This window comes from Lynx canadensis, chromosome F2 (genome assembly GCF_007474595.2).
Source record: "Lynx canadensis isolate LIC74 chromosome F2, mLynCan4.pri.v2, whole genome shotgun sequence".
NCBI classification, from domain to species: Eukaryota; Metazoa; Chordata; class Mammalia; order Carnivora; family Felidae; genus Lynx; species Lynx canadensis.
Genome location: NC_044320.2, coordinates 8,956,480 through 8,974,878, shown reverse-complemented (window position 1 = coordinate 8,974,878; position 18,399 = coordinate 8,956,480). Strand labels below are relative to the sequence as shown.

Genomic DNA, 18,399 nt, shown 5'->3' with positions numbered 1-18,399 from the left:
TCATGACAAGTGCCCTCCCAGTACCCATTACCCATCTGGCCCACCCCCACCCACCTCCCTCTATCTGCCCTGAATTTGTTCTCTATTGTTAAGAGTCTGTTGTGGTTTGTTTCCGTCTCTTCTCTTCCCTCCCCCTTCCCATATGTTCATCTGTTTTGTTTATTAAATTCCACATATGAATGAGTTTATATGGCATTTGTCTTTCTCTGATTTACTTATTTTGCTCAGCATAATACATTCTAGCTCCATCCACATCATTGCAAATGGCAAGATTTCATTTTTTGATGGCTGTGTAATATTCCATTGCGTATATATGCCACATCTTTTTTACCCATTCATCAGTCGATGGACATTTGGGCTTTCTCCACAGTCTGGCTATTGCCGATAGCGCTGCTATAAACACTGGGGTGCATGTGACCTTTCGAGTCAACATTTTTGTATCCTTTGGATAAATACGTAGCGATGCAGTTGCTAGGTCATAGGGTAATTCTATTTTTAATTTTTTGAGGAACCCCCATACTGTTCTCCAGAGCAGCTGCACCAGTTTGCATTCCCACCACCAGTGCAAGAGGGGTCCCCTTTCTCCTCGTCCTCATCAACAACACCCGTTGTTTCTTGCATTGTTAATTTAGCCATTCTGACAGGTGTGAGGTGGGATCTCCTCGTGCTTTTGACTTGTATTTCCCTGATGAGGAGCGACGTTGAGCATCTGTTCATGTGTCTGTTGGCCATCCGGATGTCTTCTTTGGAAAAGTGCCTATTCATGTTTTCTGCCCATTTCGTCACTGGGTTGTTTGTTTTTTGGAAACCCTGTTTCTAAGCTAGAACTTCTCTGTGCCGCCTTTATTCATTTATCCGAGATATGGAAGCCACTGGCCGTTGAGTTTCGTAGCAAAGTAATCAAATGGGCTACTATTTATGATCATTTTATAGTTCAGACACTTCTGTCCCGTGCCTTATCTCAGCTGGTCCTCACACCAATCCTGAGATAGCAAGATAAGGCTTTCATCCCATCTTAGTGATCAAGAGACTCTGGCCCAGCGAATCCACTTCTCCGATTTCACACAGCTAGCTGTGACAGAATGGGAACTTGGAACCAGGTTTCCTATCTCTAGATACAATCTGCTCACCCTAAACCACCTCGCCTCACTACCGAATCATAGTCACCATGGAGAGGGCAGCTTTTCGTGGCTCAGTTTCATTTAAAAGCATCCAGTGAGGTGCTGTTACGTATCCGACGTCGTGCTGGTGCTGGGGATACAGGGATGAAGCCAGCAAGGGGAGAGCAACCTAGAAATCCATCACTAACTGAAACATCTAAGAACCTTTAACAGGGTTCGTGGGAGCTGGGGATCTGGGGGAAGCACCTCCCCCATTAGACCTGCTTATGGGATGGAATTAATAACTTTTTTTTTTTTAATGTTGCCTTTTTCTGCCATCTTATCTTCTAGAGCAGAGATGGGCAAACTTTCTCTGTAAAGGGCCAGATAAATATTTTAGGCTCTATGCGTCTGTTCCAACTACTCAACTCTGCCACTTTAGCGGAAGAGCAGTCACAGAAAATACGTAAATCAATGGGTGTGGTTGTGTGCCAATAAAACTTTATTTACAAAACCAGGCACCAGCTGCATTTGGCCCCACCCTGCCCTAGAGCACTGGTGGTTCCCAGGCCTGTCTTGATCCAGTGATATCCTCTCCCTCTGTCCGCTCCCCTCCCTCAGCCTTTAGACCTTGGGGGTGCTTTCCAGGCCTGGGAGGGCTTTGATTGCCATATGCTGTGATCTTGGGCCTCTAGTCTCAAGTCTCCTCACCTACATAGACGTTTATACTATTTAATCAGGTTAGATTGCAGTAGTCTATCTCACCCATAGTGTAGCTAATCTTCACTCTAATCCTGCTGAGGAGAGATGCCTAGCTTTGAGGTTTAGCTTCTGGAAAACAAATTAAACTGTTTCCCTGTTAATTCTGTGCAATGCAAATTCGGTGTGCAGAGCTCACCTCCAGCTGAAGACGCCTGCCCGTGTGTTTCGGCGCAGGCATCGCTCGCACCTCGTGCACACATACGGCTACTGATCGTTTTCTTAAGCTAAGTAGTCATGTGGCCTAAATATGTGACTCTTCTAGAAAGAGTCCATCATTTTCTGCAAACCATTTCAAAAGAGAGAACTGCACATCTAACATTTTCCCCATGTTGGAGCTCATTCCGTCTGGGATTCGTTGGGCAGCATCTGGAGGGAGGGTTGAATACCAGTGTCCGTGAGAAAGCAGGCTTGCGTGCCCTCAACAGTATTTAGCTTTTATATTTTCTGTCTTTGCTCCTCCTTCAGAGATGCCACGTTCATGAAATGTGGCTATTTTCCTGCAAAGGAAAGGGATGGAGTCTGAAGGTTCTGGTGCTTTACCACCCTCAGTCCTGAGTGTTTGCCCGAGATCCTGCGATTTACAGCTGAAGCAGGTCTTGCGAGAAGGAGCTGTAGGCTGAGAACCAGATTAAAACGTGTGACCATTTGCTTCCATCCTGAGTTTCCATTGAGTTCTTACTAGGACCACAGTGTTTTTAAACAAACTTTCACTCATGGTTTCCTCCCTCCCTCCCGTCCTTCCTTCCTTCCTCCCTCCTTCCCTTCCTTCCTTCCTTCCTTCCTTCCTTCCTTCCTTCCTCCCTCCCTCCCTCCCTCCCTCCCTCCCTCCCTCCTTCCCTCCCTCTCTCCTTCCCTCCCTTCCTCTCTCTCTTTTCCTTTTTCTCTCTCCCACTCCCTCCTACTCTTCATTCCTTCCTCTCTTCCTTCAGTTCATTCATTCACATACCTGTGGAGCCCCCGCCACTTGCAGGCACTGGGCTTGGAGCACTACAGACATCATGTTATTTATTCCCAACATCTATGTATTGTAGGGACTGCTACTATTCCTCTTGTGCAGGGGGAGATTGAGGGTCAGAAGAATTAGGAAGTTTTCCCCAAGTAGCTGCTGCATCACATCAAGCCCAAGTCTGCCTGCCTCCTTGGACCATCCACTGGTTCCTCCTCATGATGTTCCTCAGTGGCCTGAAAGTCCTGAACACACGCCATCCCAGGGCTTCTCAACCCTCGCACCATGGACCAGGTGGTCCAGAACGGAAGGGCCAGACCGTTCTTTGCCATGGGGGCGGTCCTACAAATTGCAGTATGTTTAGCAGCGTCCTTGACCTTTACTCACTAGATGTCAGCAGCTGGCATCTCTCACAGACCCTTAGGACAACCAAAAATGTCTCCGGATATAGTCAAATGCCCCCTGGGGACAAAGTCACCTCCAGTTGAACCTCTGCATTACGCCCCGCTCGTGAGGAAGGGGTAAACATCTGTCCTGTCTGTCTGCTTCCTCTCCTGTCCTCATGGAAACAGTATGTGGAGACTGGTCCGCAGAGCAAGCAGCAAAACTTTTCTCAATCAGCCAACAGTGGAGCTGAGCAAAGCAAACACACCTGCTGGAAATAATAAGAAATTTCTCTCTCCCCGCCCCGCGCATGCGTGCACACACACACACACACACACACACACACACACACACGCAGTGACAGAAATAGAAGATCTCTTCACCAGCATTTAGCGTTTCCTTTGTGCAAGGCCCTAAGCCCTGTGGGGAATCAGACACAGGCCTGTTCCAAGTCCCAGATGATGGTATTTGGCCCTGAGCCAGGGTCCCAACAAAAGTTGACTGACTCCATCAATGGATGCCAGAAAATGTGGTGGAGGGGATAAGCGAGGACTGCAGAGAGGGGGATGAGCATTACAAGGAGGGGGTGGAAGGTGCTGGAGGTGGGGCAGGCTGGCAGGTGGTGCTAACTTTGACCTGATGGGCCAGATGGACCTGGGGAACGCAGGAAGGGAGAGAGGGTGTTGCAGGCCAGGGCAGTGGCCTGGAGAGGGGCCCCCCGAGCTGGCCCTGGACCCATGTGAACCGGCAGTGGCCACAGTCGGGGGCCAGAAACGCTTTGAATGCCACACCTTGATGTCCTGGCAGCTACCCACCCTTGGCCCCTAAATCTGTTTTCTTAGGAGTGAAATGCAAATAAGGACCCACGGTGCCTCAACGTCATTTCTGCAATCCTGAAGTTCTAAAACTTAGAAAACAATTTTTCTGTGGCTGTGTGAATTTGTAGCAAACTTCTCTGGTGGCCAAATCTGCCCAAGAGCAACTGAAGAAATCAGATGCTCTGTTCATCCCTGCTCGTATGAGTAAGCCACACATTTCGCCCCAGAAATAATTGATGTGTTCGATGGTGGGGCCTGACTCCAGACCTTGCACGTTCTGTATCCCTCTGTTCTTTTTAAAAATCCAAGTAATCCTGAACGATAGCTCACGTCTGGCCCCAGCGAGCCGAGGAAGGGCTCGGATCCGGGGTTAAGCTCTGCCTGGCCTCCGGTGGCGAGAATCAGCGAGGCAGCGCGCGTCGAGAGGGGATTGGTGCTGTGAGCTGCAGACATTCAGTGTCTCGTGAACATCAGCTGTACTTGCCATTGATTTTTTTTTTTTTTTTTCACGTTGAAAAGTGACCTGGCTGGACTCAGGCCGTTGGGGTCTGAGCGAACTACCCGCATTTTTACAGTGCGAAAGCAGTGTTTTGTCTGAAGGCAGCACCCACTGTCGTCTCCTTCCCTCCCCGCCCCCCCCCGCCGCCAACTGTCCTCCCAACAGGCAACCCTCTGCGCAGCTCTGGGACACCTGCACCTTCTGTGACCGTCACCCCCCACGGCCAGCTGCTGGGCAGGTCCCGGGCCGTCCAGGTGGGCACATCATGGAAGCAGGTGGATCAGTTCCTGGGAGTTCCGTATGCCTCCCCGCCCCTGGCCGAGAGCCACTTCCGGGCACCGGAGCCCTTGAACTGGACCGGGTCCCGGGATGCCACCCAGCCACGGTGAGAATCTGGTGGAATACATTTTGGTGAATGCGCAGAGAACTCCGCTCCCGCCCGGGTCCTCCAGAGCGAGACTCGGTAACAGAGCCGTGCGTTCCGGTTTGAGTAGTGAACGGGGGCGGGGAAGTGTGTTAAGGCGGCCTTAGGTGCGCTAACAGATAAACCCTCCGGATAGCATTGTCTTGCTCCCGTAAAGTGAATTTGGTGATGGAGCGGCCGGTGTGCCCCATGCGGTGATCCGGGGACCCAGGCAACGGGCACCCCGCCTCTTCACGCACATTCCTGGACTTTGCCTCCAGGAAGGAGAGGCTTCGGAAGGGTCCTCACTGACGATTCCTATGGGCCGTGTCTGCGGGTGTGTGTGATCCGCACATCGCTGGCCCTAGTCTGCAAATAGTTGGAACTCAGCCCCCTGGCCATAGCTGACTCGCTGGGGCTGAGAAATACAACAGAGAGGGGGAAAAAAGGCACATGAGCAAATGAAAAACATTTAAAAAGGGCTCTCCCTCCCAATAGGAACAGCCTTCAAAGGAGTTTTTAGAAAAAGGAAAAAAAAAAAAAAAAAAGGTCAAATCCTAACTTCCTGCCTCATCCACCGCGTCGGTTTCCCTTACCGCCTCCCACGCACACACCGCTTTAAACGTTGCCACACTGGAGATTTTGCCATTTTCCGAACCAGCGTGTGTTCACCTGGGAAAGAGCACAATTCTCCGCTCTCCCTTCCTGCAGCCTCGCCCTGAGGCAGCTGGCCCAGCCCTGTCCCTTGTGTCCCATGGCTGGCTGGTGGGCCGGTCCACAGCCCACGGCGGCAGAGAGAGTAGGGGGGGGGGGGGGTCCCGCTGTTCCTCTCACGTGCTGCCACTCCCTCTGCCCGTTGCCCGAAGCCGCCCAAGTGCTGCAGAGCCGGTGGCCCAGTGGGCGTTTGGCCGGGGCAGTGGGTTCTGGCCGACAGTGGGCAAGAAGGGAAGATGAGGCCTGTGTCCTCGGCCGTTTACCTGGAAGTCACAGAGTCTGTATCCCCAGGGCCAGCTGCTGGCAGCCAGGCACCAGGACACCCACGTCTCCCGGAGTCAGCGAGGATTGCTTGTATCTTAACGTGTTTGTCCCTCAAAATGCGGTGAGTTCTGACGCCCTTGACTGTCTGCCCTGAAAACTGCCCCGTTAGAAACCCCCTGTCCCCGGAGTTGCCAGGCCCTTTACTCCTCTCCTCCGTGGGCTGCTCAGGTCTGCCCCCCCAGGGCTGTCCTGTCTGGTTCTTGGCTCTGTGAATAAGCAGGGGTCCTCCTGGTTCCTACCTGGCCTCACCGTATCCTCCCCACATCCCCAGGTCACCCGCACCCCCCGCCCCCCGCCACGGGAGATGAGGCACAGTTGTCCTGCTTCGGTTCTCCGAGAAAGACTCACAAAGGGCTTGTGTTGGGGTGCACTGCTCTGGGTGGGACGGAGCGGTGCGTAAAACAGAGGGAGTTGCATCTTAGTGGGAAGGGCGGAAACAGAGAAGCAAGTATCGATCGACTACGGTGTTGAGAGGACACAGTGACAGGAGGTGTGTTGGGCGGTGTTCAGCAGGTGCCGCTTGAACAGGGGTGGGTGGGGAGGCGTGAGGCAGGCGGTGGGTGAGGGTCAGTGACGCGGGGTCTCTGAGAGTGGGAGAGAGCCCGAGCAGGAGCCGGGGGGGCGGGGGGGGAAGGGCGGAGCCTGACTCCCATTCACCCACGCATGAGGAAATGAACAGCACTGTCCTTGGAAGACCCTAGGAGGGACCCCTAGGGACATCCCCCCCGCCCCGGGAGTGTCATTCAGGGCAGTCCTGGAGGGTGAGGCTTGGAGCTGCGACCCTGACTCTGGTTCTGTCCCGATTTGAAGCCTGAATCTGCCTGAGAAGCAGCCGTGACCCTGGTGTTGAATGTTTGAGTTTCCTGTTTTGGGGGGGAAGGGTCAGAGTGCACGAGAGAAAAAGGAACTGATAAGGTTTAGGAAACATGAGTTTCTGGTGACGCCAGCCCAGTGTCGATAGACGCCATGGTGCCGGTGACCACGCTACAGCGTCCTGGTCCCCTAGCCCGCTAGCAGTGAGATTCCACTGCCCTTTGGACGTTTCACGTCAGCAAGATGGTCTGAGTAAGCTTGGTCACGAGGCCTCTCAGACGTCAAAGCTCCCGTGGGCTGCACCACTAAGAACACAGAGCCTAGGATAAGGGAGACAGCAGGTCCCCTCTGCCTGGTGCTGGTCACCCCATACCTGGGATGCCGGAGTAAGGTCCGGCGCCCAGCTGGACTCCCCCTTCCCCCCCCCCCCCCCCGTACCACTGGCCTAGAGAAGGCAATCACGTTCTGTGTGCTCCGGTTACCGGTTCTGAAAGTGGGAGAGAAACAACATCTGGTTCATAACGTTCTCGCAAGAATTAAATAAAACATTGCATGGAGTCTCATGAGTCAGGAGATGGCTGATGGGGGACATGAGATGACCGCGAATGGGACAATGTCACAGGGGAGTGTGCTGGGAGGGAGGGGGCTGAGGCTGCAATTCCGGGTCAGCCGCCTCCTCCCCGTACGTGTTTTAAACGGTGACTTCGCCGCTCTGAGCCTCAGCGTTCGCACCCGTGGAGTCGAGGTGCTTAGGGTCATTAGAGCATCGGCCTTGTGGGGCGGAAGCTGTGAGGGGGCGCCCGAGGTGACCACACTTAGCGTGCCATCCATCGGGGCAGGTCCTCAACCAGTGTTTGCTGTTGGTGGGGAACGCATGCGTGTCAGAGCCCGTGGCACGTGGCTGGAGCCGTCACAGCACAGGGAGGACTGAGTGAGCAAGACACACCTGGGGTCCTGCACACACCGCGGCCCGGAGTCAAGTTCGGGTCCCCCAGAGGGAGCATTATATTCTAACAGAAGGGTCAGCTTGGGTTTAAGTCCTGCCTTGCCACTCCCTCCCTCACTGTGTGATCTCAGACGAGCTATGTCAGATCGCCAGGCCTCTGCCTTCTCATCTGTAAAGTGGGCACGGTAACGATCTGCATGTTCCTGGAGCTTGAGGACTGAATAAGGAACACGGGTAGGTGCTGAGCCCAGTGCCTTGCTCTCGGCGCATGGTAGAAGGTGGCTGTGTACCCCCAGGGTGGGATTCAGGGACACGCTGGCCAAACTGAAGAGGCTCACCGGGGAGGACCCAGAGGGCCTTCCGGAATGAACTAGGGGCGAGAACCGAGGGGCTGGAGGACTGCACAGCTCCTGCCGATGGGGTCCCGGTCTGCTGTGGGCTGCCATTTCCGCCACCTGCTCACGTTTCAAAACAGCTTATCGGGTGACATCAGGCCGATTAGTGCACTGGTGATGCTGTAAGACAGCAGTGGCCGGGAGGCGTAAACAGAGATCTATTTTCTCACGATTCTGAAGGCCGGGGATCCAAGACCAAGGGGCCGGCAGGGTTGCTGGCTTCTGAGGCTGCTCTCCTCGGCCAGTGGATGGTCATCTCCTCCCTGTGTCTCCACATGGCATCTCTTCTGTGTGTCTCCATCCAAATGTCCCCTCTTTTTTTTTTTTTAACATTTATTTTTGAGAGACAGAGAGAGACAGAGCATGAGGAGGGGAGGGGGAGACAGACAGACACACACACACACACACACACACACACACACACACACACACACACAGAATCTGAAGCAGCCTCCAGGCTCTGAGCTGTTTGTTAGCACAGAGCCCAACGCGGGGCTCGAACTCACAAACCGCGAGACCATGACCTGAGCCGAAGTCGGACGCTCAACTGACTGAGCCACCCAGGCGCCCCTAAACGTCCCCTTCTTGTGAGGCTACCAGTCATATTGGCTTAGGGCCCACTAGCTTAATCACTGCCTTATAGGACCCTCTCCAAATATAGTCACATTCTGAGGTCATGGGGGTCAGGGATTCAAGCTGTGAGTTTTGGGGGGACACAGCTCAGCCTGTAACGTGGGACTCAGTGTGCTTACGAGGCAGAGTTGCCAGGAAGAGTCACGTGTAGGCTCAGAATCTGGCACTTTCTTCGGAAAGGTGCCCTCACCAAGCTCTGCCGGCTGAGAAGGGGCCAACATGTGGCCTTACATTTGTCCGCTCCCCACAGGCCCCCAACGCGTCCGTGCTGGTGCTTTTCCACAACACCGCGGAGGGCAGGGGGAGTGAAGGGCAGCTGGCCATCGACGGCTCCTTCCTGGCCGCCATTGGCAACCTCGTCGTCGTCACTGCCGGCTCCCGAGTGGGTGTCTTCGGCTTCCTGAGTTCTGGTGAGTCGCTGGTGTGGCTGCTGACCCCTGAGCTGAGGCCAACTCTGTGTGTGTGTCCAACCCCTTCTTCTCAGAGCCCCATCTGTCCCTTCCTGGTCCCCGGCCCTCCTCCAGCCTGGTGAGCTCTCAGTGGAACGTCCAGCACACCATGAGACCCCTCCAGTGATGCTGACGCCCCGTTGCCACCGACTGAACTTACTTTGTGCTGAAGCTGTTCCAAGTCCATTACGTGCTTTATCTTCTGGTGTGTGTGTGTGTGTGTGGGTGGGTGGGTGGGTGTGTGTTGAGGTCCCGGAAGGTCAAACCCTTGTTTAATATCGATAGTTGAGAAACAACAGAGCCAGGATTCACCACCGAGGTTGACTTGGCTCTAGAAAAGGATAGAAATGGATTATAGGTCCTGGGCCCACAGGGAAGCCATTTGACTCCGCGTGAGGGCGGGTGTCAGTAATGCTTCCTGTTTCCTCTTGAATGCCAGCCTCACTTGGGAATGTCATCCTGTCCCCTGTCCAGTCACACAACCGTTTGTCACCCTGGTTACACCCTCCACTTCCCCCACCAGCACCCAGGGCAGAGTTGAGGCCCGGACACTTTCATCGTCTGCCTCTTCCTCCGCGTCCAGCCCCCACCAGTGGCGGGTATTTGTCAAACAGCCATGGCCAGCGGTGGACACGCTGGCCTGGGAATCTGAAGAGCTGAGGGCCAGCTCTGCCATTCATTGTCTGAGTCTCATTCATAAAACCCTTCGCTTCTGAGTCTCAGCTTTCTCCTCTATAAAATGGGAACGATTTTACCCAACTTCCAAAGTTACGTAAGGCTCCAGGGAGGTCGTACGTGTGAAAGGGCTTCAGATACGGTAGTGGGTCCTCCAGGTAGGCGCTGAACTTCATCTCTGTTCTCCAAGGATCTCACTTAAGACCTGAATGCCTGACCTGCTAAGTAAGGACGGGCAGGTAGAAGGTAGCATGGCGAGATTGATGGACCCACCTGGGATGTGGTGAGTGGGTAGGTATCCAGCACGGGCAGGAACTCAGCAGTGCTGGGCAACGAGGGCTGCGTAGACCACATGGCATGAAGCCTCAAGCGCCGCGAGAAGATTCTAGGCCTGCACGGCAAACCCAAAATGGGCGCCAAGTCAAGGCGAAATACCACCAGATGCCAACGAGGGAAACACGGATGACAAACAGATTTCAGATTTTCCTTCGGAGGGAACGGGGTCGACTGCTAGAGCGCTGAAAACTTTGCCTGGATTTTCTTTCCTCTTGTCAAACACGAGACTGACGATGATTTGCTAAGTCAGTAGCTCCCGGCTCTGAAGAGGCGGGTGAAACTCAGAACTCATCCTGTTGAACGTGGTCGGGTGGAGCTTTCCACAGACAGGGCCGGCTCCTTGGCACAGGGCCTTACCAGACAGGGAAGAGTAAATTTCCATACGTCCCCTGTGCCCGAGGGGTGGGGGGGGTGACGGTTTCGTGGAGTGTAATCTTACTGAGGATTTGTGTGCTTCTGGGAAGGCAGACTCATTTCTGCTGCCGGTGGAGACAGTGTCGGGGGAGGCAAAGGAAGTTTCCAGAACGCCCAACCCTTCTCCTTCCTGATCTGGAATGCTGCCTGTTCATTGTGCTTAAAGCAAAACTGCGAGGGAGAAGCAAAGTTACAGTTGAGAGTGCCGGTCTCCACCAGACATTTCTCTTGGATTACCTCATTTCATTCTTAAGGCAGCTCTGTGAGGCCAGTACCAAAGGGCCGTTGCACAGATGAACCGTGAGGCTCAGAGAGGTCGAGGAACCCCATGGCCCACGATTAGGAGTGCGTTCCGGGCTCTGCATCCTGTTGCTCAAACAGCAAGGAGAAATCTATCGTGGCTTGCTCCCACGGATGTTTACAAGTGCCCTTTGGGTTCCCTGTTCTTCCGTGTACAGAGTAAGATTGGTCTTTTACATCCTTTTAGCCACAGATGGTTCTTCTTTGCTTTATTGACCAGACTCCCCAGCTCCCCCCACATTCCCGGGCTTTTGCCTCTCTTCCATTGAGCCGCCCTGCAGTTCCGCCAGGAGAGGGGAGCGATGCATCCGGACAGACACTGAGACACAGAGGCGCTAGGATGCAAACAACAGCCTCTCTGACCACAGTCAGCCCGCCCGCCCGCCACACTGTGTCCCCTGACAAAGCTCTGCAGAGGACGCAGGTGCCCGCAGCCCCAGGGGATGCTCAGGAAGGGGGAGGGACTGGTGTGCGATTCCACGAACCCCCCCAGTAAGTTTGTGACACCAACACACCATCCCCTTTACCATTGAATAAATGTATAATAGACAGGCGCCTGGGTGGCTCAGTCAGTTAAGCGTCCGACGTCGGCTTAGGTTGTGATCTCACTGTTCGTGAGTTCGAGCCCCGCATTAGTCTTGTGACTGTCAGTGCAGAGCCCGCTTCGGATCCTCTGTCCCCCTCTCTCTGTGCACCTCCCCTACTTGTGCTCTCTCTCTCCCTCTCTCTCTCGCTCGCTCAAAAATAAATAAACATTTAAAAAAAAATAAAAGAGGTATAATAGATTTTACCATTAAGAGTGGTTTTAAGTTTACAGAATAATTGAACAGAAAGTGTAGACAGTTCCCATATACTCCTTCTCCCCCGCCTCAGTTTCCCCTATTGTTAACCTTGCGCGTGGGTGTGGCACGCTTGTTACCACTGATGAGGAGACACTGATAGTTTATGATTGACTAAAGCCCACAGTTTGCAGGAGGGGTCGCTCTTTGTATCGTACATTCTACGGTTTTGATAAACATATAATGACACGTGTCCACCATCGTGTGTCTTACAGAATAGTTTCACTGCCCCTAAGGCCTCCCTGTGCTTCACCCGTTCGTCTTTCCTCTTTTCCATGTTATTTTTTTTAACTTAAAAAAAAAATCTTAATGTTTATTTATTTTTGAAAAAGAGACAGAGAGCGAGCGGGGGAGGGGCAGAGAGAGGGAGACGCAGAATCTGAAGCAGGCTCCGGGCTCTGAGCCGTCAGCACAGAGCCCGACGCGGGGCTCGAACTCACAAACTGTGAGACTGTGACCTGAGCCGAGGGCAGACGCTTACCCGACTGAGCCACCCAGGCGCCCCTCCCCTTTTCCATTTTAAATAGTTGGAAACTGCAGTTCAGCACGCAAGTCTGGAAAGAGGCTAGTTTGAGTCGAGCCTGAGCCCAGTGTCCTACACGGCTCGGACTTTGTGTCTGAGCAGAACGGGGTCTGAGAGCAGCTCTGTGGGACCCAGGGGCTCTGGGCAGTTCCCTCCCTCTGCCTCCACTCACAGGCTGCCCATCTCTCAAATGACACTAGGACATATGGGCAGATGATAGGGTAGGGTGGGTGGAGGGCGGACGCCTGGCACCCAGCAGGGGCTCGCAAGGGTTAATGCCCCGTCTCTTTCCCTGGATGGAGCTTCTTCAAGGCAGGGCTGTGTTATGGTCATGACTGGCTCTGCATCTGGCCAGTAGCTGGCACAGAGCTGCCCCTGGACCACAGCAGTTGCAATGGCCCCTGGCACTTACTGAGTCTATGCACATTATCTCCTGTGATCAACATACACAGCATCTTCCGTGGTAGCCCAGAGTGGAAACGGTCTTCCGAGAGCCCTCGACGCCAGAGGCACTTTTCATGTTTTATTTTATTTTTAAGTTTATTTCTATTTATTTTGAGAGACGGGGGTGGGGCAGAGGGAGAGAGAGAATCCTAAGCAGGCTCTGAGCTGTCAGCACAGAGCCCGACACGGGGCTCGAACTCACGAACCGCGAGATCGTGACCCGAGCCGGAAGTCAAGAGTCAGACGCTTGACCAACTGAGCCCCCAGGCGCCCCAGAGGCACTTTTGAATGGGGACGGAGGAAGAGTGGAAGCAGGAGCTCACGCCCGTCCTGCGGCTGACCAGACAAACTCACGTTCGCAGCAAGAAAAGGAAAAAAAAAAAAACCCATCGGCACTTCAAGGGGGCCCTGGTTCCTGGTGAGCTGAGCAGTCGGAAGGGAATTGAGGTGGTTGGTGCCGGGCCAGGGGCGGGGTGTTTCCCCAGCCTGGATCTTGCGGGTGGGGACCGACCCTCGGGGGCACAGGCCACAGCGATTGTCCTCTCTCTGGCAAAGCAGTGCGGCGAGGGCAATGGGGCAGGTGGTGTGCAGGCTCAGAGGAGGAGTGGGCAGGGCGGCCCGAGGGCCCTCTGCAGGGTGTGGGTACAGAGGAGGTGTGCTTTGGCCAGGGGGTCAGACAGAAGGCCACGCCCAGGACCATTACCGTCACCTCGTCATCCCTGGGGCACACGGATGCCTCCCGAGAGGCACTGCCACCCTCCAACCAAAAGAACGAGCACAGAGTCCTGTCTCGGCGGCCGCCCCACCACAAGGGCCATTTCTGCTGCAAAAACCAAGCCAAGGCCTAGGTCTGCAAAGACCTGAGACAATGCTGGCGCCTGAATCTGGTTTATTCAAGCAAAGCCAAACAAATTCTACAGTGCTTTCTGCCAGGCGCTGTTCCGTTGCCTTTCCAGTCCTGAACTAATTCAAGCATCCTAACAACCTAAAGACATGAGTGTGGTTATCATTTCCACCTCCCAGACAGGGAAGATCAAGTCACATTCAGGAGCTTGTCCAGGGCCCTCTGCCCACAGCTGGGCTGGCTCTATCACCTGAGCGCTTGGCCCCCCCACCTGCCGCCTCTTACTGACGGCCATCAACAAGACCGGGTGAGGGCCCTCTGTGAGCCCCGAGAGCTTCGGGGGGGCGGTACTGGAAGAAATCCAACAAGCAAGTGAGAACCAGTTAGGGATCGAGGGAACAGTTAGATGCTTGCTGGGCTGGTTCTGTGGTTCACAGGGGCAGGACACTGGAGGTGGGAAAACAGGTCAGGGCAGCGGGGGCAGGTGCACAGGGGTGGACATCTGCCCACCTCTGTCTCCCTACTGGACTCTATGTGTGGCCAGGGGGGAGCCCCTCTCCAGTGTCATGGGGGCACCGCACAGCTCATGTGTGGGCAGGATGAAACCAGGAGGACCCCCGGTCGGCCACAGCCAGCCAGACTGCAGGGGGATGAACGTGGCCTTGATGGCTGGGCAAGGGTCAGTGTAGGAGAGTGAAGGGAGCCCAGACGGCTGGGACGGGCCAAGGCCATTCTTAGAGGATCGCAAAAGCCAGGAAGATGTTTAGACTTGACGCAGTAGGAGCGAGGGAGTCAGGAGGGCTTTCGAGCACAGAAAGTTCCTTAAAGAGAGCACTTCAATTTTTTTTTTTTTTTTTAATGAAAATAACACAGTGCCTCGCACATCATTCCAACAAGTGTTTGTTGAGTTGGACTGAGCGTTAGGACAGAGAGTTCTGAGTATGCATCGGGATCTAAGTCCCGACTTTATCTTACGTTTGCTTCTTGCACCAAAGCAAACATTCCCCTGGAGTTTCAGGTTCCTCCTCAGGGAAGGAAGGGGTTGGTGCAGCCTGCCAGAGACCAGCGGCTCACTGCCCCTGCGTGCGCTGCTGACCCTGTGTGACCTGAGGGCCAGGAACATGACTGTCTTGCCCCCCCCAGAACCAGGCACAGCGCCTCGCACCAGGCAAAGCCCAATTCAGACTGTCTGAAGAGGAGCCCTTGAAGGCACCCTCCCCCTCTGACTTCCTGGGGGTTTCTAGACCCCACAGTGTCAGCACTGTCCTTGGGAAGCTGATCTACGGGAAGGGAGAGTCAGGGACAGCGGCCCCCAGCCCTCCTACATTGTCACTGGAAACGCAGGCTGCAGGCGTCACTTCCCAGATGTCCGGGACTGGGTCCTCCTCCACTGGCACCTGCTCTCCTGCCTTGCCCAAGACCTCAGAAACAAACGCGTTTGTCCTAACAAGCGGAACGGAAGCGTGATCCAGAAAAGTCATGGTGAGGACTGTGCTAATGTCTTCACCAAACCCAGAACACAAAATGCATTTGAAGAAATGCTGAGACTGTTCCCAGCTGGAAGAGTAATCTGAGCTATTATGTCCCCAGAGCAGGCGTTCTCAGCAGCTTTGTGAGCGTCGGGTTGGCAAATCGGGGTGCACGATTCTTCTGGTTTTCTGTTTGGGACTATGGAGTCTCGCTGGTAGTTTCTTGGTGGATACTGGACCCTGTTGATCATAGCTCTGGTCATTCATTCGCCTGACGTTTACTGAGGACCTGCTGTGTGCCCCTAATTTCAGTGGGGTACACGGTCTAGCAAGGGAGGCAGTACCCAGGGTGACAAGTATCCAGATTAGGGAGCCCTGCTTCACTGGAGGGCTGCCTCTGAATTCACGGCATTGCTAACACTTGAAGGATAGCTGGGCTGGAGGAGGAAGATGAGGAAAGCTGGGGGAAGGCAAAGGCTCTGGGCAGAGGAAACCCCATGTGCCAGGCACCGGCCTGGAAGAGGGTGACCCCATGTTTGAGCAATTGATAAGAAGCCAGGCCCGGGGAGGAGATGAAGGGGGATGGGGCCCAGGGGACAGACATCCTAGTCCCATGCGTCTTGAATGCACTGGGAGAACTGAGATCATGTCCTAATGGGATGAGATGGGAAATTTTAGATAGGATGGGGAAGTGTGTGTGTGCGTGTGTGTGTGTGTGTGTGTATGTGTGTGTGAAAAATTATGCATTTGAAATATCACCCAGGGGGTGCCTGGGTGGCTCAGTTGGTCAAGTGTCTGACTCAGGTTTCGGCTCAGGTCGTGATCTCGCAGTTCGTGGGTTCTCCAACCTGCACCGGGCTCTGCGCTGACAGCTTGCGGCCTGCTTGGAATTCTCTCTTCCCCCCGCCCCCTGCCTCTCTCTGTCCCTCCCCTCTCAAGTGTGCTCTGTCTCTCAAAATAAGTAAATGAAAATTAAAAAAAAAATTAGAAGACCACTCAGGATGTGGCACGGAGAATCAGAGGGAGAGACGCACGGATACCTGAGGCCACCGAGAAGCGCCGAGGAGATCAGTGGGGAGAGAGCCTAGAGCATCTGGGGAACAGAAGGGGTCAGGGTGGAGTACAGCAGGTGTCAGGGAGGACTCCAAGGCCGTGCAGGAGCAGACCAGGGGGGTGGTGCCGCATTAGAAGGAGGACGTGAGGAATTCCACAAAGGCTACTGGCCGCATGCTCAGGGCACTTGGAATCGATTCCCTTTGGGACTCAGTGCACTTGAAGTGCCTTCAGCAAGGTAGCCTCCTGGAGACTTGAGGAGCCGGAACTGGGAGGGCACTCTGTGCCCCTGACGCTCCCGAGTCATCAGCAGGTGGGTGGTGATCGGGGGCATGGGAATCTGCTGGCGTCTTCCGGAGCAAAGCGGGTGACTCTCAGCTCAAGCTAGAAGACGCCGGGTATTTCAGAGTGGTCAGCTGTGTAGACTGACAAGGAGGATCCACTGGGTTCAGAGGATGGCCAGAGGGCATGGGCATGTGATGTGCCAAATGCGGAGGAGAAGAATGTGTTTTTGCTCTACTATACGTGTGTGTGTGTGTGTGTGTGCGTGTGTGTGTTTGAATCATGTCATTAGAAAAATAGTGCTGAGCTCTTCAGTAAATAAATACTTACTAAATTCTGTGAAAAAAGAATAGAGAGATCAACTCTGCTGAATGATACTGAAGGGCATGGGAGAAGAGGCAATAGGAAGGAACTGGATGGAGAGCCTCAGCCAGGCCTGGTCCTGGTCAGGGAGGAAGAGGTGTGGAGAGCCACCGCAGCGGGCCGAGACGTGGGGCATCCCCTCTGGTGTGCCAAGCCAGGTGGTACTCTGAAAGTGCCCTGACTCTAATGGAAACGGCTGCCCTAGCAAGTGCCCTCGTCTATGGTGGGAACGCTGTGGGCCAGAGAAACAGAAGGGCAACGTCAGGGTCTCCTACCCAGCAAAGGCTGGATGCCCCCGGTTCCGGAGCCCATGCTGCTCCCACCATCCTGATCTGTGCAGACAGGAGGCCAGGTCCCCCAGAGGTGCCGTGTGCCTGGCTCAGACACCACCGGGGGCGACTAAAATCCAGATTGTAAAATTGCAAAGGGTAAAAGACTTTCCTTTTTCTGCAGGTTCTGGAGAGGTGAGTGGCAACTGGGGGCTGCTGGACCAGCTGGCGGCTCTGACCTGGGTGCAGACCCACATCGCAGTGTTTGGTGGGGACCCTCGACGCGTGACCCTGGCGGCAGACCGTGGTGGAGCCGATGTGGCCGGCATCCACCTTCTAACCACCGGGGCCTCAGACTCCAGACTCTTCCGGAGGGCTGTGCTGATGGTGAGTCCCTTCTTCTGCCTTCAGACTTGTTTTAGACACGGGTGAGGCGAGGGGTCCTCACTTGCCTTTTAAGACCAGTCGACTTCAATTGCTTGGTTTCCTTTATCCATGCTTGCTCTTGGCCATCTTTCCATGTACATGTGATTCCAGGATGCCGAGGAACTCCCCTGACTACTGTCCATCATTCTAAACTGAGGAAAATTCTAGATGGGAAAGTGTTTCTATTTTGGGAGATTGCCTCAGTAGGGTTTAATGATCTGAACTCTTGAAGACCTCTTTTGCCAATCGACAAACATAAGGGTACCCCCTTATGTAGGATGAGAAGCTTTCTGGTGGAAGGAAAGCTAACGATGAGGGCACAGTTTAGCCAGTATGATGCTCACGACACCCAACAGTATTGCTCACGACAGGAGAGAAGTGGAACAAGAGAATTCTCATCTGCTCCCCGGTGTTGCTTCCCTGACCTTCTCGGGTTTGAACTTAAGATCTTCCCTTATGCTGTCTGGTTTCTTCAACCGCCCATGCTCCAAATCTCCTGCTGAGATTCCATTCTGGTGGCATTTCTTTGTGGAGCACTATTGGGTGATTCATTCCCTGTATCTAATCCCTTCTACCTCGTTGTTTCCTTTGCCTGAGGGGTGAGGGGAGGTGGAGACCCCAGAGCTTGCCCCCATGGTGGATCAAAGAGTGGTGGGCAGCTGGGTCAGCAGCCACAGGGTGAGGCATGGAGCTCCCAAGGTTTGGCCAACTGGGTCACTGACTGTTGAATGAAGGCAAAGAATAGAACTCAGTACTCATGGGTCTGCAGGGTGGTCTCATGAAGTTCCTGGTAGATGGTGATGATGGTGATGATGGTGGTGATGATGATGGTGATGATGATGATGATGGTCATAGTGATGGTGATGATGGTGATGATGATGATGGTGATATAATCATACCGATGATAGTGATATAATGATATCGATCGTAACAGTAACTATTATGGAAGAAATAACCTGGTTGATCACAGCATAAA

General features: G+C 54.0%; 1 protein-coding gene across 1 annotated transcript in view; it reads left to right on the top strand.

Moving 5' to 3' along the window:
* The window catches only part of TG (thyroglobulin), a 252,962-nt gene that overhangs the window by 130,858 nt on the left and 103,705 nt on the right, over positions 1–18,399 (top strand). Inside the window, exons 38-41 of the mRNA XM_030303527.1 lie at positions 4,675–4,894; positions 5,918–6,011; positions 8,988–9,147; positions 17,182–17,384. Of these exons, the coding sequence (XP_030159387.1) occupies positions 4,675–4,894; positions 5,918–6,011; positions 8,988–9,147; positions 17,182–17,384 (677 nt within the window). The remainder of the gene's footprint in view (positions 1–4,674; positions 4,895–5,917; positions 6,012–8,987; positions 9,148–17,181; positions 17,385–18,399) is intronic.